Source organism: Oryctolagus cuniculus, chromosome 7, assembly GCF_964237555.1.
Source record: "Oryctolagus cuniculus chromosome 7, mOryCun1.1, whole genome shotgun sequence".
NCBI lineage: Eukaryota > Metazoa > Chordata > Mammalia > Lagomorpha > Leporidae > Oryctolagus > Oryctolagus cuniculus.
The window spans coordinates 30,709,619-30,730,738 of record NC_091438.1 but is presented as its reverse complement, the minus strand read 5'-3'; the positions used below and the strand labels follow the sequence as shown (position 1 = coordinate 30,730,738).

The 21,120-nt window shown below is 36.7% G+C and overlaps 1 protein-coding gene and 1 long non-coding RNA gene across 27 annotated transcripts in view; one reads left to right on the top strand and one right to left on the bottom strand.

Annotated features, from left to right (window-relative positions):
• Positions 1–21,120, top strand: part of DCAF6 (DDB1 and CUL4 associated factor 6) — a 127,125-nt gene that overhangs the window by 66,750 nt on the left and 39,255 nt on the right. For 14 of the 26 annotated variants that reach the window (XM_070077388.1, XM_070077391.1, XM_070077387.1 and 11 more), the window contains 3 exons: positions 1,326–1,496; positions 10,544–10,603; positions 19,144–19,261. In XM_070077388.1, coding sequence (XP_069933489.1) covers positions 1,326–1,496; positions 10,544–10,603; positions 19,144–19,261 — 349 coding nt within the window. The remainder of the gene's footprint in view (positions 1–1,325; positions 1,497–10,543; positions 10,604–19,143; positions 19,262–21,120) is intronic. The other 12 variants (XM_070077396.1, XM_070077383.1, XM_070077384.1 and 9 more) reach the window with 2 other exon arrangements.
• The window catches only part of LOC138850505 (uncharacterized), a 40,922-nt gene continuing 21,705 nt past the window's right edge, over positions 1,904–21,120 (bottom strand). Inside the window, exon 2 of the long non-coding RNA XR_011390324.1 lies at positions 1,904–21,120. This exon is cut by the window's right edge and continues 13,506 nt beyond it. This is a non-coding gene — a long non-coding RNA (uncharacterized lncRNA).

Below are 21,120 nucleotides of genomic sequence, written 5' to 3'. Positions count from 1 at the left end.
ATTTCATCTTAATTTTATAGAATTTCATCTATAATTTTTAGAAAAATTATGATTTTTTGTTTTAAAGATTTATTTGAAAGACAGAATGACAGAGAGTCTTCCATCCACTAGTTCATTCCCCAGATGGCGGCAACAGCCAAGTGTAGGCTAGACCAAAGCCAGAAGCCAGGAATTCCATCCTGTTCTCTCATATGGGTGGGAGGGGCCCAATACTTGGGCCATCTTTTTTGCTGCCTTCCCAGGCACATTAGCAGGACGCTGGATCAGAAGTGGAATAGCCAAGACTGGAACCCGCACTCTGATATAGGATGCCAATATTGCAAATGGGAACTTAACCTGTTGTGCCACACTGCTGGCCTCTATGATCACTTCTTCAGATAAAGGTTAATAAAATACTGATAATCCAAAAAAAAACAAAAAAACAAAACAAAACAAAAAGGCTGGCGCCATGGCTCAATAGGTTGGTTATTCCTCTGCCTGCGGCGCCAGCACACCAGGTTCTAGTCCTGGTCGGGGCGCCGGATTCTGTCCCGGTTGCTCCTCTTCCAGTCCAGCGCTCTGCTGTGCTCCGGGAGGGCAGTGGAGGATGGCCCAAGTGCTTGGGCCCTGCACCCACATGGGAGACCAGGAAAAGCACCTGGTTCCTGGCTTTGGATCAGCGCAGTGCGCCAGCTGCAGCAGCCATTGGAATGAACCAGTGGTAAAGGAAGACTTTTTTCTCTGTCTCTCTCTCACTGTCCACTCTGCCTGTCAAAAAAAAAAAAAAAAAAAAAAACTGATGATCTATATATTTTTCACTTAATGAAAAGGTAAATGGCAGTTCTAACATAAAAAGGGACATTTATCTGAAGAATATTTAACTTTCAACTTTTAAAGAGTTCTCTAAGATACTTCCAAACTTTATTACAATTGAATTTTAACTGTTACTTGGTTTGAATTAGTGAAGTAGCTTATACTCTTCTGTATAGATTAGTTGATTTGACTGATGTTTTATCATTTTGTTTTAAAAAAGAGGTCACATTAGTGAGGGAAGAAATGTTGATTTTAAAATCTTTTTTTTACTTATGAAGTACCTTATTTTTATCCTGTTTGTTTAAATATTCTTAGAGAAATATATATCATTCACCATAGTTAAAGCTCTGTGTATATAGTTTGTCTCGTTATTTAATGATCAGGAATTTCTTTTTTATTGGTAATTTGTTTTCAGGATTCCTCTATGAGATGTGTTTTATTTATATCTTTCTGTTCTTTAATGTGTAATCAAATTCTTATTACTTTCTGTTTTCTTACTGTCTTTTTCACCTTTCTTTTCCTGTTTGTGTCAGAATTTCTAAGGGGCCCTGAGATAGCTTTACTCCGTAAGCGCCTGCAACAACTGAGGCTTAAGAAGGCCGAGCAGCAGAGGCAGCAGGAACTAGCTGCACGTGCCCAACAACAGTCTTCCACTTCTGATCAGGCTTCACTTGAGGGCTCTTCACAGGACCCTCATGCTGCAGGTTATTACCGTCAAGTGTCCTGAAGCAGCTGGTAGAACTTTTATTAATACTGCTACTGTGCAATAAGATGCTTCCCTTTTCCCATTCAAAAAGAAAGCTAATGTGCTTGCAGCTTATACCTCCCTTCCTTGCATATGGTGATTATTCAGCCTCACTGTTAGAGGGACAGATTGGTAGCAGTGTTTGCCAGAGAGATAAATATATAAACTAATCCATGATTTTATTTATATTTTGAGGAGCAAACATTTACTACTGCTATAGCTAATAAATTGGTTAAATATATATATATGTATATATATATTTTGAAATACAGAGTGAGAGAGAGAGATCTTCCATCTACTGGTTCACTCCTCAAATCGCTACAACAGCTAGATCTTGGCCAGACTGAAGCCAAGAGCCAGAAATTCCTTTTTTTTTTTTTTTTTTTTTTTTTAATTTTATTTGGGGTGGGAGTGGGGAGAGAAAAAGAGAACGAGGCAGACAGAACCCCGATTCGCTGATTTATTCTCAAAATGCCCACGATGGCTAGGGCTGGACTGGGCCAAAGCTGGGAGCCAGCGCCTCAGTGCACATCTTCCATATGGGTGGCAGGGATCCAGTTACGTGATCCATCACCCACTGCCTCCCTGAGTCTGCATTGGCAAGAAGCTAGAATCAGGAACTGGACCTGAGAATCAGACCCACATACTCTGATAAGGGCATTTCAGCTGACCTCTTCTCTGCTTAAATGCCCACCTATAATAAAAGAGTTTTTCACAGTCATGTAGTGACATTAGAGCCTACATTGATATTGCTGTTCACATTTCCTAAATGTTTAAATAAATGAGTACTTATGGCTGCTAGCTCTTTTTTTTCCTTCGAAAAGTTAATTAATATTCCTGTGTAAATCTAGTAATGTTAGATTTTTGAATGTTAGATTTTGGCCATAATAACATGCCAATGCAGTCATTCCCTTTTGTCATCATTTGAAAATTTTTACTATTTTTTTAAGATTAATTTTTTATTTGAAATTCAGAGGGAGAGAAAGACATCTTCCAATTGTTGGTTCACTTCCCAGATGGCGCAGTGGCCAGGACTGGGCCAGGCCAAAGCTTGGAGCTTCTTCCAGGTCTCCCATGTGGTTGGCAGGACCCAAACACCTGAGCCCTCTTCTACTGTTTTTCCCAGGACATTAGCAGGGAGGTGAATCCGAAGTGGAGCAACTCAGACACAAATGCACATAAGGGATGTTGGCATCACAGTTGGTGCCTTAACCAGCTATGTCACAACGCCAGCCCCTACTTCTTCTTTCTATACATAATCAACTCCCTTTTATGTAGGGCAGTGAAGTTATTTCATGGTCTCATGTTTCTGTTCTTATATCATCACATTCTGGTAAAACAACAATAATCTGTGCCAGTCTCTTTCCATTGAGCATTTTAATGACCCTGTTCTTTTGTGATCAGAAAGCTTATGATGCTCAATAAACATTTGTTGAAAAAAATAAAACATAAAGCACAAATTGATTTGCCAATTTAGTTCTTTCAAAATGGATGTTAGGTACAATAAGTCCTATATATAGTACAGGTATTATAGAAGGTGCTATAAATCTTGTGTTTAGGAACAAAAATGTGTCTAGATGGTCTCATACTAATGAATTTATGATACTTCCTTCTGCCACCGTAAGGAGTGGTGAGTTTGGGCATTATTTACTTAGAACTATGATTTAAGTATTTGGATTTAATCTGTGCTTCAAATTGATAGAGCTGGAAAGCCCCCACTTTAATCTGTAGCAGTAAATACTGTGGTTAAAACAGCACATTATATAGTACTGCGGTAAAATAAAATAAACCATTGGATTATAGATAACAGTGTTTGGAACAAATCATGGATGTGATTTTAATTCAGTGTTATATTTATGGAGGAAATATTAGCCAGGCAAGGTGTCTTATTTCTTCTTTTTCTGTTGGAAAATATTGTTCTATAATTAAAACTAACTACCAGAAAATGTTATTGGATTACAATGATGTTTATTAATAAAACACTTTATGATTTTGTGTTATATATAACATTAGCCAGTGTTTCTATATATATATAAAAAAAAAGACATAACAACCAATAAAAAGGAAAATAAAATGTCCCTACCTATATCAACATTTTACTTCCCAAGTTGCTACAACAGCTAGAGCTGGGTCAGGCCAAAGCCAGGAACTTCATCTGGGTTTAAGAACTATCTTTTCTTTGTTATTAAACAACATTTCTGGGCCTGTGAGGCTAGGTAGATAGGCTAGTTATTAGAAACCCTTAGTGTTCTCATTCAATGAATGTTGCTCCTTCCTGCAAAGTGAAGTAGTTTGTCTGTATCTTATTCTGGTAACAGTGTTTGTATGAGGCCCTGATTAATCGGTTGCTTGCACTATGTTCGTTTGCTAGTGCTACTTTAATATGATTCTGTGCTTCCATGTCATAGGAACACTATTTTGTAATTGAAAGTTTTAAGAACCATTAATAACATACTCTCAGTTTTTTTATAAGGCACAACTAATAAAATCTGTGTACTTTGCTTAATAAGTTTTGGATGTGAGGAAAAATGAGTTAGGTGAAGGTAAAATTTTTCATTTTAGAACATAAATTATGAAAAATTAGAAATTAATGAATTCAGCAGAAAGATAATTTTAATTGAATAACACTAAAACTTATTAAATACAGTAAATACAGTTCTTTGGTGTGTATTATTGACATTGACTCATTCTTACTACTCTCAGTCAAGAAGGTACCTCAATTAGAATTCTTATATTTATTAATAGTAGAATATATGCATTTCTCTTAAACAAGCATATTTTTCCATTATACTTTGCTACCTGTAGAGTAGATGTTAAGTTATGATACTACCAATAAATGATATTTTGTTAGCTTCTCATATATTTAGTCTTTTTGAATATGATATTCAAAAGAGATACTACTGATTTATAAACCAAGAGAGTTTAATTTAACATTATCTGGGAAACATTCTCTTTTCAAAATGTAGACTGATGAAAATCTTAAAGGACAAATGTAAAATGAGTTATAATACCTAATTTCTGTAAAATAACTGCAGTCAGAGCATTCTATAGAAATAATCTGTATTTTGAGTAGGCTATGATGGAAGGAGGTTGATATAGTTAGTGATAATCTCAGCTGGGATGTTATTCAGTTGCCAATATTTCTTGGCAATTGAAAACTAAAATATCATTCTAGAGCACCATCTGATACTACCTTTGGCTTTAAATTATAATTTAAAATAGATATTAAATTATAAATAATGGGTTTCCCTTCTACTGCCCCAGTTGAGAACTCTTACATGGAAATTCTAATATAAAATATTTAAGAGTGGTCCTCTTGAGATTTAAACATGGAGGAAGGAAGAAAAGAGTGATGACCTGCATACTTGCTCCCTTATGTTACTCCCAAAGCGTCTTTGCTTTCAAGAGCCCAGTTTGTTGGACTCTTGTTCGGCTCTCAAAGAATTATTGGCACCTACAAATGATAATCTTCAAAATTGAGTTCCAAAAATAAAGTTGTTCAAACTATGTTATCTTAAAGGATTTTTATTTTGTTTTTAACCACATTGAGATACTTCATTTTATTTATTTTTAAAGATTTATTTATTTATTTGAAAGCCAGAGTTACAGAGAGACAGAGAAAGAGAGAGAGAGAAAGGTCTTCCATCCACTGGTTCACTCCCCAAATGGCCACAACAACCAGGGGTGGGCCAATCCAAAGCCAGGAGCCACATGCTTCTTCCAGGTTTCCCACGTGGAAGCTGGGGCCCAAGGACTTTGACCATCTTCTACTACTTTCCCAGGCCATAGCAGAGAGCTGGATCAAAAGTGGAGCAGCCAGGACTTTGAATTAGCTCCCATATGGGATTCTGTCATTGCAGGCAGCTGCTTATCTGCTATGCCACAGCATTGGCCCCAAGATAGCTCATTTTAAAAATGTTTATTTTCATCTTCTTGAAAGACAGAGTGAAAGAGAAGAAAAGAGTCAGTTTTCTATCTGCTGACTTCCTAAGTACCTACAACAGCCATGACTAGCCCAGACTGAAATTACAAGCTCAGAACTCTTGCCCAGTTCTCCCATGTTGGTTGCGGATGCCCAAGCACTTGAGCCATCATCTGCTGCTTCAGAATGCATTAACACAAAGCTAGTTTGGAAGTGGAGCATCCAGAAACCAAATTGGCACTCGGAATCGGATGTGGTTGTCTCAAGCAGTAGCTTAACCTGCTCTTGCATAATCTTGCCACATCCATATAGACTACAAGGAAATATGCCATAACTCTTTCTGTACTTTTAGGAAATATATCATAACTTAACAACAAAGTCTTTTTTTAGGACTTTTTTCCCCAAAAAGTGATAAATCTGTTTTTATCACATCACCGCAGTGATACTAGACTTCTCTGAATTCATATACTTGGGCCTGTGGCTAGATAACCTTGGGCAGTTCATTTTTTTTTTTGGCTATTTCATGCCTCAGTTTCCCCCTTATTTACTTACTAGATAATGTAGTTTGCCATGATTTACAAAAATGGCATGTGGATAGGTCAGCCAACACTCTTTATCATTTTTATATTAGGAGAGCAGTACACCTAGCGTACTATCTTATGTTATCTTTCATTTACTATGTCACAGTGCCCTAATACAGCGGCTTTGTAAAGTTGATAGTATTGAGGGTTTTGAATGAGCTGAACGTACATTTATCACATAGATTCCCTAAAGAGCTATGGCAAAGGCATTCAGCATATGGCTGATTTTAAGCCCAACTCTTTTTTTCCATTTCAGGTCCCCTGAAGTCATGGGTTGCTGGCTCCTGCTCAGAGTGACAACACCTGTGGAGTCTGCTGGTACTGGTCCCCCACCACAGAGCCCCACTGGAGCATGGAGCCAGCCTAGAGAGGGTCAGGTAGGAACTGTTTTTTCACTTTATGGCACGGTTTTGCCAATTGGAAAAACAACAACAAGAATAAAAATCATTTGTACCCCAAAAGGGTATCAAATATTGGTGATTATTTTTTGAAAAAGGGCTTTTCAAAACTGAGCCATATTGGAAAAAATCAGCACTTACCCAATCCTGTGCAAGCAGGCTCTCTGCAGCTACAGATTCCCCTCAGTGTCCATAGCGACAGTGATGTTACATAGTGCGTTTCCAGTGGAGAGTGTGACCTGTGTTTTTAATGTTTATGAATGGCTAATACATCAAATAGGGTATTTCCTAGTTCTGTAAGCAAAACAACGAGGAGTCCCTTAGACCTTTAAACATGATGATAGGCTCCATTTTTCCAGAACAGCTTTATACCATTATTGTTCTTTCCATATCAGCCAAATAATATTAATTGACTCTTTCCTGTGTGTCACCTAAGTCATTTACATGGATTATCTCGTTAAATTGTCTCAAGAATACTATGTGGTAGATACTGTGATTTCTTCATTTTATAGTCACATAGGTTGCCTAGGGTTATCCTATTCCTGAGTAGAAGAGCCACATTTGAACTTAGGGAGTTTGGCTGAAGAGGCCTTGTTATAATTATTTTTTTTCTATAATTATTTTTTTTCTCACAGTTAAGAAAATTGACCATGAGACATGCGGAGCTTTAGGGTAATGTTTATCTTTCCCTAAAAATAATGGCTGTGCTTCAAAACAGTTTACATAAGCTGACCAGAATTGTATTTTATAACAGATTATCGTTGGATCATATATTCAGGTTCTTATTTTGTGGTGGTGCTTTCTAGAGGATATTTCATAAAGAGGTGGACTAGAGTAGACACATAACTGAAGCAGTCAGCTGAGCTGGTAATTTCATTTTTTGTATTATTTATTCTGATGGTTATTGTGATAGTATTTCAAAACATTTCTGGAAGAACAGAGTTGTAGGTACTGAATTTCTGAACAGTCACTGATCTAAAAACATTTCACATAAAATGTTCATGTAAGAGAAGAATAATCCCTCCAAGAACAGTTGCACGATCCCAAGATTTTAAATAGAATAGAAACAGTCACCAAGAAGGATTTCTCCATAAAGATTAGTCAAATAATATCCCAGAAATCATCTAAATCTGTGCCAGCTTGTAAAGTCAGAAAGGAAAATCTTTGTAGTTTAATACTATCCTTTTGTCTTAACACAAATTTAAATATTTTAAATTCTTCAAGAATTTGAAAATAGTTTTGTAGAGATGTTAGCATGCTCCTACATCTTCATCACTGTATATTTTCAGTGACATACTCTTTCCTGAATTTTACGTGAAAAATCAAGTAAGGTACACATTATTTTAGTAAAATTTTACATCCCATAATAGTTATGAAAAACTTGAAAGATTTTTTAAAGATTTATTTGAAAGAGTCACAGAGAGAAAGAGAGAGGAGAGACCGAGATCTGCCATCTGCTGGTTCACTCCCCAAATGGATGCAACAACCGGGTCTGGGCCAGGCCAAAGCCAGAATCTTCTTCAAGGTCTTCTAAAAGGGTGCAGGGTCGCGAGGACTTAGGTCATCTTCTGCTGCTTTCTCAGGTCCATTAGCAGGGAGTCGGATTGGAAGTGAAACAACTAGAACTGGAACCGGCGTCCATACAGGTTGTTGGCATTGCAGATGGCAGCTTAGCCAGCTGTGCCACAGCGCCAGCCCCAAAAGTTAAATATTTGAAGAGAAGATTTCTTGGAGAGTTTATAATATTTTTAGGGCTCTTACTAAATGAGAGGAGCATGATATGGATTACAAAGCTAAAAGGGCGAAAAATATGATACTTTCCAGGATTTTTTTCTAATATTTATTTCATTGACATATTCTAATTTTCTTTAAATAATGTAATCCTGTTTGTAAAGAGCAGCTTAATTTGGTCTTCAAAAACAAAATAGAGCATAGTATTGAATCTAACTCTGAAATGGATAAATAGAATTTTTAAAAAGGAAAGTAAAGCATGAATAGCTTGGGAAACTGCTTAAGATGCCATTGTATCAACTTTGTTTTTAGTGTTTAAATTTTGTGATGAAGAGGTGATAAGTTAGGATAAGTAAAAGCTATTACTAAGTGATCATACTTTATCAAAATCCACTTACAAAATATTCTCAAATGGCTGTAATTAAAAGTGGAGCAAGTAGTCAAATAATATAAAATTGGTGTGAATTCAGGATATAATGGAAACTTTTTTTAGCCATCTAGTAAAAACAGACTTTCCTTAAAATACCCATTTGGGTGTTGGCAGGATGAATTGCCATTGTGAGCTGAAACTGGTGATATACCAAAGTTATTTTATTAACAATATTTGCTGAGAACTGTAAGATATTAGAAACTAAGAAATTATTTTTACATTTGAGGGAGAGCTATGCTTATTACCTGTATTTTCTCTTTTACTGTACCCCACTGGAACGCTGGGACCTAAACCAGGAATTAGAAGGAGCCACTTCCTTCTACAGGTTCAGTATTTTATCCAGAATGCTTGAAATCAGGGTGTTTCAGCTTTCAGGTGTTTTTGGATTTTGTAATATTTGCATAAATGTGATAAAAATATCTTGGGGATGAGGCCCACATCTAAGCACAAAATTCATTTAATGTTTCAATATACCTTATACACAGTCTGAAGATAATTTTATATAATACTTTTAGTGTAATTGTGTTTTGATTGTAGCCTGTCACAGGATACCAGTTGTGGAATTCTACTTGTAGTGTCATGTTGGTACTCAAAGTTTTAGATTTTGGGGCATTTTAGATTTTCGCTTTTTATATTAGAGACGCTTAAACTGTATTCCCCAATGCCTTGCTTCAGTTATTAAGTTCCTAGGCTGATCAGAGAGAAAGGAGAAGTTTATACCTAAAAATGTTGCTAATTATTATCAGTATAGGTTTAGAATCAAAGGTAACTCCAGACAATCTTTTATCATACTACCTTCCTTTATACCAAGATTCTTCAATCAGTAAACCCACTTATAAAACAAATTCTTAGAAAGTAAGCCAGTATATCCAAAAGATAAAAGCAAAACTATTCTACTTGAAGCTATAAAGTATTGAAAATGTAAAGCCCAGACCACTAAACATTCTCCTTGCCTCTCTTTGTTTCCCCACCAAATACCTCTAAAGAAACCTAAGACTTCATGACATGATACAGTCTCAGTTGCACAATATACCATAGAGTTTTAAAAGTTATATATGTTTCTGTAATGGCAATTCCTTCATTGAATTGTTTCCTTTGTCTAACATCTTGACTTGAGCACCTTGTTCAGCTCACAGTGCAGCAGACATCTCGCAAATTGGAATGAGCCTCTCATTTCATGCTTTGAGTCCTCCAAGGCAGAGTGAAAGTTTCCTTAAGAATCTGGAAAGGAGAGCCGGCGCCGTGGCTCAATAGGCTAATCCTCCACCTTGCGGCGCCGGCACACCGGGTTCTAGTCCCGGTCGGGGCGCCGGATTCTGTCCCGGTTGCCCCTCTTCCAGGCCAGCTCTCTGCTATGGCCAGGGAGTGCAGTGGAGGATGGCCCAGGTGCTTGGGCCCTGCACCCCATGGGAGACCAGGAAAAGCACCTGGCTCCTGGCTCCTGCCAGGATCAGCGCGGTGCGCCGGCTGCAGCGGCGGCCATTGGAGGGTGAACCAGCGGCAAAAGGAAGACCTTTCTCTCTCTGTCTCTCTCTCTCACTGTCCACTCTGCCTGTCAAAAAAAAAAAAAAAAAAAAAAAAAAAAAAAAAAAAAAAAAAGAATCTGGAAAGGAAATTTGAGAAGGGCAAAGAAGTCTTCTGCTTAGTGAAGGAAATTCCCCATTTCTAATGTATCTATCTTGTACTTGTGCTTGTGCTAAATGAACTTGATAAAAGGTGTATGCATGAAAGTAGAATGTTTTCTCATTCAAAATTGCTAAATGCTTGCCTGAAATAACATTTTAAGCACATGGCCCTGCTTACTCACTGCTTGGGAAATACACCAGAGTACTTACTTCCATTCCCTACCTTATATATTTGTTTCTTAAGCTTAGAGATGATCATGACATTGCTGTGCAGTTTTCTGCTGCTTACTTTTAAGTTGAAATCTCATTTTTGTTTCAGATTCTCCTTCTTCTGTGGTTAACAAACAGCTCGGATCCATGTCACTTGACGAGCAACAGGGTGCGTGCAACAGGAGATGCGCTATGCCCATCCATCCATAGTTTTATTGCAATGCATAAACAAAGCTCACTCTCGCTTTCTTATAGCATTCCATTTTGATTGTGGTCTTAAAGTCAGTGTTTGATGAACTAAAATATCCTAGGTAGTTTTGCACACAAACGGCCTTCTTGGCCTATACAAGTTATTTTCTGTGTAAGCTAAATTAATTATTATTTTTGGCCATTTATGCCCACTTTGGATTTGTTCCCCATAACAATATTGTAATGGATTTAAACTGTATCCATTGTTTAAGTTTGTCATGAAACTGTGACACTGAGTTTGAGATTAGCGGTCATCCTTATACCTCACTGGTTGTTTGAACATAGTAATATTGTAGATTACAGGATTGCTATGGTAATGATGGTTGCTGTTTCTGGTTTTTCTTAATATCTGTTTTTATTTTTGGAAGAGTTACAGAGAGAGAGGGAGAGACAGAGAAAGATCTTCCATCTGCTGATTCACTCCTCAGGTGGCAGCAACAGTCAGGGCTGGGCCACGCTGAAGCCAGGAATCAGGAGCCTCTTCTGGGTCTCCCACATGGTGGCAAGAGCCCAGACACTTGGGCCATCTTCCATTGGTTTTCTCAGGCCCTTACCAGGGAGCTGGATGGGAAATGGAGAAACTGAGACACAAACCGGCACTCATATGGGGTTTTAGTATGATGGGTGGCAGTTTTACCCACTATGCCATGATGCCAGCCCCGATGATACTTGGTTTTATGTCTCATTTACCTGGTGGTTTAACTCCTGGTATATTTAACTATACGAAATGTAGTTAGGATCCCAGAGATAAACTTGAAAGCTGCCAGTCAGAGGGTGTTTGCATTTCCACTGTAGTTTTTGAATTAGGAACGGTATAGGATTGGCCTGAATGCCTTCAGTACAGCCTGTTGAGATAGGTTACGTATTTATCAGGCCTCATTACTGTCATATTAGGCAAAGCAAAAAGAAGAGGAAGGTATTCTGACCAAAGGGGCATCTGAAAATTAGGATGGAAAAAGGAAGACTGTAGAAAACTAAAATGAACCATTTAAAATCAGGACAAAATGGCTTACTAAAATCTTGCTTCGGAATTCCCTGAGGTTTTCTAAATATATTATGACCCAGTATGATAAGTAATCTTAGTAACGTTAAGCCTATAATAATAACTTAGAATAATACTCATTTTTCTCTATTCAAAAAGGTTGATGGTTATCAGATTTTACAAATATTTCTGTAAAAAATTTTAAAAATAGCACTAAAGCTATAAGATTCGTTTGGGTAAAAGTTCATCTGTGTAGGATGACTTATTGGTCAGTAGTAATGTTGAAATATTGCTGTGTAATACCTGTTTGGCATGGAATCGAATTTTAACTGCATTCTTACAGTAATAAATGGAAACTAATTTTAAGGCAAATTAGAAAACTACTTCTGATTTTAAATTATTCCTTGTAGACCTTAAGTAACACCTATTGCCATAGGTTTTTTGTTCTTAGAAAAAAAAAAGGGAAAAAAGAAAGATGGGCAAATGAACTTGAAATCTAAGTAATCAGGCATATTTATTTTCTTTATTCATTTATTGTTAAGATATTAACACTAGGGAATAATTACTTTAAAAATAAATACTGTTACACATCATACACAGGAGTCTTCAAAATTGAAGTTCATGGAAAATGTGTCATGAAAAAAAATACATGGATTTCAAATTGTTTTTCCATTCAGAATAAACTTCTATTTTAATTTCATTTTCCACAGACTTTTTTTTTTAAAGATTTAGTTATTTATTTGAAAGGTGGAGTCAAAAACAGGGAAAGACAGAGAAGTCTTCCATCCACTCGTTCACTACCCAGAAGGCCCCAGTGGCCAGGACTGGGCCAGACCGAGACCAGGAGCCAGGAGCTTCTTCCAGGCCTCCCATATGGGTGCAAGGGTCCAAGCACGTGGGCCATCCTCTGCTGCTTTCTCAGGCACATTAACAGGGAGCTCGATAGCCTTTCCATAAGCTTTTTGAAGGACCCTCATATATTGGATTAGTATATCATGACTAGAGAATGTTTAGCCAGATTTCACATTGAGTCCAGTGACATAGTATAATATTATAAATAACTTGTTACTTAATTTACAAGTGATATGGAAGACAAGAGGAAGAGAAGAATCAAAATTAGCTCCCAGTGCCTGGGAAAATGGTGATGTCATTTATTAGGGTTGAGTAGTTTGGAAGCAAAACTCAAGAGGTTCATTCCTTATTTTTGGCCATGTGTAGTATGATAAACCTTTTTGTGCCATGTAAGTAGAGATGGTATGTAAGAACTCAAATATTGAGTGGGTTTGGCAGAAGCTACATCAAAATAGATCATCATGAAGTATTTTATAATAAGACCTCTGAGCAGAAACATTCCAGTGGTGGAAAATATTTCAGTTTATTTAAATCCAGAATTTTTTAAATGCCATTTTGTTCAGTGGGATTATGTCTTATAAAGTCCCGGGGACTTCATGTGACAGGCTTCTATTACCTAAAAATAACTTCTATGAAAGTTAAGAGAGACTGCCTGTTTCTGTCTCTTCTGAACTAATGTAATTACCTCTTTTTTTTTTTTTTTAAGATTTATGTATTTATTTGAAAGAGAGTTCACAGGGAGAGTGCGAGCTTCCATCCACGGGTTCACTCCTAAAATGCCCACAATGGCTGAAGCTGGGACAGTCTGAAGCTATGAGCCAGGAACAACTTCTGGATCTCCTGCATGGGTGTAGGGGCCCAAGGACTTGGGCCATCTTCCAAAGCATTCCCAGGCACATTAGCAGGGAGCTGGATCAGAAGTGGGGCAACAGGGACTCGAACCAGCACCCATTTTGGATGCTGCTGTTGCAGAAGGTGGCTTTACCTACTACATCAAAACTCTGGCCCTATAATAACCTCTTTTTTTAAAAAAAGATTTAATCATTTGAAAGACAAAGTTACAGAAAGAGGTAGAAAGAGAGGGGTCTTCTGTCCACTGGTTCACTCCCCAAATGGCCTCAACAGCTGGAACTGCACTGATCTGAAGCCAGGAGCTTCTTCTAGGTCTCATACATGGATGCAGGGACCCAAACACTTGGCCCATCTTCTACAGCTTTCCCAGGCTATAGCAGAGAGCTAGATCAGAAGAGGAGGAGTCAGGACTTGAACTGCCATCCATATGGGATGCTGGCGCTGCAGGCCTAGGTTTTAACTCTCTACACCACAGCGCCGGCCTGTATAATAACCTCTTAACTGATCTTAAATCAGTTCGGGCTGTTCTCTATTTTCAGCCATCAGCCAGAGAAAAACTTTTTAAAATGTGGATATAGTTGTATCTTTAATCTGTCTAAACATTCCAAATCCATGCTTTGGCTTACAAGCCTGATGTGACCTGACCTTATCTTGCTAACATCATTCCAGACAACTGTTTCCTCACTAAGTTCTTTTCACATAGGCCTACTTTCAGTTCCACTAGCACTCTTAACTCCTTTGCTTCTCAAATCTTTTGTATACACTGTTCCCTCTAGCCACATGCTTTTCCACTGGGGAACTTCTGACTCAGCCTTCAAATCTTACTTAGATCATTACTAAAAAATAATATGATCTCCCAGTCTACAAGAGTTCTCCCCCTTTTTCTTTCTTTATGACTTATTTTCCAACATTATATTTGTATTACATATTTGGGGGATTGTTTAATATCTGCCTCTTTCCATATTCTCTGTTAAATATTCAGTGCCTAAAATCATACCAGTTATTTGGCAAACTATTTTTTGAGTAAGTGAATTAATTCTTCAGCTGTGGTGAGCTGTAGAAATTTTTTTCAGCTTGGGAGAAACATGGTAGATTTATATATTGGACTGATAATTTTGGTACCATTTGATGATTGAATGCAAGACGGAGTAAGGTTGAGAACAGCTAGAGCTTGTAAATGGCTATTGTAATAATCATCTCTCTAGATGAGAGAGCATGAGGGATCCAAACTAAGAATAGTGATGAGAAATGTCAACAGATTTTTAAAATATTTGAGAGGTAGAATTAATGATACATTGAGACTGACTAGAAATGAATGAGAGAATGATGAGGTGTCCTGACAGTTACAGATAGCGATTCATTAACTGAGATTTCTGCAAAAATAGCAGATTTGGGGGGAAAGAACATATATGAGATTTCTTTTTAGGTGTTGTAGTTGATGGATGTTTTCAGTCTGTTTTTTGTTGCTCTAATGGAATACCTGAAACTGAACAGTTCATAAAGGAAAGCAGCTTCTTTTGGGCTCATGGTTCCAGAAACTAGAGAGGTGCTAGTTTATGTCTGGCTTCTGTTGAGGACCTCATGCTGCTCTGTGCATGGCATAAAACTGGAAGGGACATATTGATGCATATGGAACAGAGATCATCTGGTCACCTCCCCATGATGGAGCTGTTAGGAGGTGGGGCCCAGAGGGAGTTGTCTGGGTCTTTCAGAAGTGAGTTCTTTTGTGGGTCTGGGTTGGTCATTGGGAGCACAGGTTGTTATTGAGCTCAGCTTCTTCGGTGTGCTCTCTTGCCACGTATCTTCAGTCTCCACTCATGTAGCAAATACACTGTTTTTACTTAAATTATACATTTATTTGTAGTGCTTTGGGGAGATACTGGTAGATAGAGATCAGCAGGTGACTTTTCCTGCCACTTCAAGGTTAACACCCACTTTTTGATTGAGCACAGTGGGTGGTTAATTATTTAAATAGAAAACCCTAAGGAATAAATTGTGGGAGAGGATGTGTAGAAGTAGATAGAGATCATGAGCTCAGTTGTTTGAATTGTCTGTTTGAGACAGCTAAATGGAAGACAGGATGAGCTGTTGATTGTATGGTGTCAACCTAAAAAAAAAGTGGCTTTCTAAGAATCTCTGATTTTGAGAATTAATAGAAGATTGCAACCTGAAGTATGTGTACTATTTTGGATCATAAGCAGTATTCACAGAGGTTAAAAAAGATAGTGGTTTTTAAAGGTAAAATGGGGGTTATATAAATTGTTTCTTTGACTACAAGGATGAGTAACAAGGATAGCATTGGTCCAAAGTTGAATAGGAAGTTGCTGAGCAGATGTCTTCATAGAATTCTTTGTGTGAGGTTTCAGTGGCATTTATGCAAGGTTGTTTTCAGAGTCCTTCTAATAGCTTTTAGCATAGCCATGTGTGCATGAGAGCCTCTCCTTTATGGTCACCCAAATGCATTTTATTAGTTTGGCTTAAGTGACTCCATTTTGGTGCTACAACTTCACGAAGCTTTAGATCGGTTTGGAAATTTTCTGTATATAGATGCTAATTGAAACCATGAAAGTAGATTAAATAAAGGAGGATACAAGTAAATTAAACTTTTTTTTTTTAATATGAGATACAGAGATAGAAAAGAAGCTCCCATCTACTAGTTTATTCCCCATGTGCCTGCATTGGCCCCTGGCTCTGCTTGAAGCAAGGAGGTAGAAACTCATTCGAGGTCTCCCAGATGGGTAGCAGAGACTCAGTGACTTTAGCCATGTCTGCTGCTTCCCAGGGTCCACATTTGCAGAACTCAAACTCTAGCTCTCCAACGTGCAGTGCAGTCTTAACTGGTATCTTAACTACTAGGCCAAACACTTGTCCCCCAAAATACAGATTTTAGAAGCATTTGCTTATCCAACTTAAATAGAATAACTTAGGGGAAATGTAAATGTGTACAGATTTTTTTTCAACTAGTGGAAGAATTAAAAAAATAGTTCTTTAAACTAGAATGTTTTTTCTTAGATGTTTAACACTTAAATTATGCACTGTATCAGAAATAAATGGAAATTCATTCATTGGTAGCTCAGGACTCCACATCCCTGGGGAAATATGTTGTGTATAAGGAGTAGAATAGAACAAGTCTAGGAAATGAATTCTTTTTTTGTCATTGTTAGAGTTATTTTTTTTTATTTGAAAGGCAAAGTTAGAGTGAGAGAGGTCTTCCTTCCATCTGCTGGTTCACTCCCCAAATGGCCGCTGGGGCTGGGCCTGGGCCAGGCAGGGTGCAGGAGCTTGTTCGCAGTTTCTCACATGGGTGCAGGGACCCAAGCACTTGGGCCATCTTCTGCTGCTTTTCAAGGAACATTAGCAGGGAGCTGGATCAGAAGTGGAGCAGCCGTGACTCATCCGCCCCCATAAAGGGTACTGGTGTCACAGGCATCAACTTTATCTGCTACAATGGCACCCTCAGTAAATGAATTCTAAAACTTGGATATATCAGTCTCGTAAATACTACATGAAAAGAAACCAGGCTCTGTATTGTGTAGTTTTCTGCCAGAGATAGTGTTTATGTGCAAGTTATAAAGGAAATAACTAGGCTCAGGAGGCTAAAGTTTTTATAACAGAAGAGTCCATTCTGTTTTAATAGTGATGTGTCAACTTTATACAAGGTTGAACTTACTAAGAACTATCAAGAATAATTATGATGAAATGAATGCGGCTATGTTTCATAAGATTTATAAACATAGATCACATTCCTGATAGATTAAATAACTTCATAGAAATATCTTAGGAAGAAAACTTCAATTATCAGTATAATCTAAGGGAGCTTTTTGAGGAGTAGGGGGTTAGCTGTATAAGTTCAAATGTTTCCTATACTGTTCTGACCTCTTAATAGCTCTTTATTTGTTACATTCCTGTAGTCATAGAATATAAATATCCAAAACTGTGTCTTTAATTTTCTTCTAGAGAGAAATATGGCATTTAAATTCTATAAGGCTTCTTACAAGTTATTCTTCTATTTCAAGTTAGATCTAAGAAATTCAGTCCTTCATTTCTATCATATATGCTTTTGTTTTCCATGCCATCTTTACAATAAGTGAAAAACAGTAAAATACCTTAAAATGTTCTAAGAGAGAATAGATGAACTAGCACCAACCTCTGAGTTCCCTTGGTCATCCCCTTCTGTTGCTGTCTGGCTCCACTAATTCCAGAATCCTAAAGATGAACAGTGTCTTTAGCATCAGTGGCACAAAGATCTCAGCAACGTATTGGAAGAAGAATGGGGCAATTTGTGTGTTCAAATGTGTAGCTAATAGGAAATTTTGCAAAGATGGTCAAGAGTAGGACAGATGTTTTACAAGTTCCATTCTTGATAATTTTATTTAAGCTACAGGTCCATTTTATCAGAATCAAAACACTGAATGTAATACTGAATCTTTAAAGGTAATAATGGGCTGTTGATTTATTTCCAGCAACTGTTTATGTCAAGTCCATGGTCATAACAAAAACAATATAAACACAAAGTGGTTTTTAGCATTTGTGATACCTGCTTTATAATTCATTCCGTTATTTTCAAATTGGAATTAATTTTGCATGATAGGATTTCTCATGAGTTAGGAGTTAAAGGCATTAAGAATTGATTTTCCTGAGCTTTGTTGTCAGCTTGCTTCTAAGTCTCTTGGAGAGTACTTTTTTCCTTTCTGCTGTAGTCCTCTGGTATCAGAAATCATGTTAATTGTCTGTTCATAAAATAGAAACCAGAGCTCTAATTATATGAGATTCTCTTGTAGTAAGTAGAATGTCTGAAGTGGACCTAATAAAAATCCTCAGTAATTTGGGTAATACTGTTTTATATTTCAAGACAAGTAGTGTATTTTTAGTAGTATCATATCAGTCTTTAGTGTCTAGAATGTTAGTATTATAACACTGAAGTGTTTTCTTCAAGCAAATGGCAGAAATGTTACGTACTTTTGTGTCTCTTTTGTATTATCTATTTATTTTGATGTTTTCCCAAGCTGTTAATTCATCATGAAAGGAAAAAAATTATAAAGTTCTGTTTAATTTTATTTTTGAATATCTGTACAATCTATGGGAGGATAACTTGGAATAGTTTGTATCAATCCAATATTTATTTGCCATTTTGAAATTATTGGTATATATCATGGACATTGCCTATAGAGTCTTAAGATAAAATTGCCATTTCCACAGTTAAGAAATAAATTCCTTAGAATCTGAAATATACCAAAATACATGGTCTGATCTTACAACCAAGAGAGTTTTAGCAAATATCAAAGCAAAAATAAATCCTCCTTTCCTTTCCATAGAATGCAGGCTGTAATTCTTGAATTTGAGAGACTCTGATAGAATTGAATTGTCACAGGGGTTTTCCTGAGCAACTTTCTTGTGGCACCCTTAATGTTTCTCTGGGTGCCTATGTTCGTTACTATTGATGTTCTAGTAACTGAAGAATGGTATCATGGGCATTCCATCTAAGTAAGATACCAGTTTATAATGTATATCATTGTATATTAATATGCTTCGGTTCTCAATGCATATGGTTTCGTCTGAATCAGTCATGTCCACAAAGCTAGAATTTGATACACTGCTACTAGGAAATACAATTTTTCTTTATCACTTGCCTTTGATCTTTAAGTGAGAACCATAACAGATGCAAAAAAGAACTATGAAAAGGGCAACCTAAGTTAAGTTACATAAATTTTAGGAAATGTCATCTTTTTACTGATTTCAGAGACGTTTTCAAATGTTTTAAACACAATTTTCAGATAACAATAATGAAAAGCTGAGCCCCAAACCAGGGACAGGTGAACCAGTTTTAAGTTTGCACTACAGCACAGAAGGAACAACTACAAGCACAATAAAACTGAACTTTACAGATGAATGGTAAGTTAATATTTTTGTAAAGATGTACTTAGCAATGTTGTAGGATTTTATTTGATGTTCATTTTTAGCACTTTATCATCTTTGTGTTTTGTTTTGCTATAATGCTTTGGTTCTTGAGCTGTCATGTGGTTGAAAATCACTTGAAAGAGTTTGTTAAACGCAAATTTCTGGACAGCACCCTCTGAATTAGGTTTCAGTTGGGATCTGGGAATTTGCATTTCTAAAAACTTTACAAATGATGCTGATGTTGTTCATCTTGATATTCCTTCTGATAGAAAATGCAAAAGAGAATTAAAAGCCAGGTGACAATGCAAAAGTAACAAACCTAACATTTTAAAACTTTTTATGGTCCTATGTTTAGGTGTATGTATATGTATAATTTGTGTTTTTGAATTTTAGAACATTAATTTAATCCTTCTGAATATGCTCTATTTTCTCCTAAATTTTTTTGACTTAACTTTATGCTACTTAGTTTTTGGTTTTTTTTTTTTTTTTTTTTTTTTTTTTTTTTTTTTTTGACAGGCAGAGTTAGACAGTGAGAGAGAGAGACAGAGAGAAAGGTCTTCCTTTTTCCATTGGTCCACCCCCCAAGTGGGCACTATGGCCGGCGTGCTGCAACTGGCACACCACGCCAATCTGAAGCCAGGAGCCAGGCTCCTCCTCCGTGTCTCCCATTCTGGTGCAGGGCCCAAGCACTTGGGCCATCCTCCACTGTACTCCCAGGCCACAGCAGAGAGCTGGACAGAATCCGGCGCCCCAACCGGGACTAGAACCCGGGGTGCTGGCACTGCAGGTTAGAGGATTAGCCTAGTGAGCTGCAGCGTTAGCCATGTGCTACTTAGTTTTAATATTATTGTACTAGCTGGATGAAAGTCCATCAAGTAGGTGTACCTTGATTTATTTAACAATTTCCCTACAACTGGGCAGTGAATGTGTTTACCATTTTTTACCAAAAAAGGCTGTGATGACTGTCTTTATAAATACTGGTAAAGTTGAACTTTAATGGTTGTATAGGTTCTCTTTAATGATGCTTCTGTATCTTAAGCTCATTTATTTAGCTGAATGTAATATTGTAAAGCATTCAAGTTATGTGAGCTTCTTCTATTCTTGATAGAACAAGCTAAGAATTTGACTTAAATTTACATTAGTAACATGTTAATATGAATCATTATACTGACAATATAGTATGTTCTTATTATATAGTTATGTTAATTTATAGCAGTTTTAATATTCGATACATTAATTATTATCTCATGTTTTATGTATAAGTAATATAAAGGTGTATGTTATTAATTATAGATTGATACAGGATAATATTTTATTTATTCAGATTCACTGGTTTCCACTTGTGTTTATGTCTGTGTTTATTTTATCCTAAAATCTTTGAATAAATGCAAGTTTCAGATATTCCTGAAATTTTCTATGTTCCGGGGACTTTTGAAGATGTAGTCAGTATGATTTCCTTATGTGTTCTAGTATTTGACCTTTACATTTCAAAATCGTGACACCCATGGCCATTTTTTCATTATGCATGATTTAACATTGACAGGAGGTTGTTATACTTAATCACTATCTCTTTTCTATACAGAAAGTGCTGACTGCCATCTGAGTATTTTTTGAAGAAATTATTAGTCCTTTTCTTTTAAATGACACTGTTGGCTTCTCTGAAAATTGACCATGAATTATATTTTTTCATTCTTATTTTTTGTGTGAATAAAATTACCATTTTGCTGAATATGAAAGTGTTTAATATTCATTGTAAAAAATTTCAAAAAATCCTGTCATCTTTTTTTTTTTTTAACCTATTCCAGTGTGGAACTTAGTATGCTATTTAGTTTCTTTGATAACAGGTGACTCAA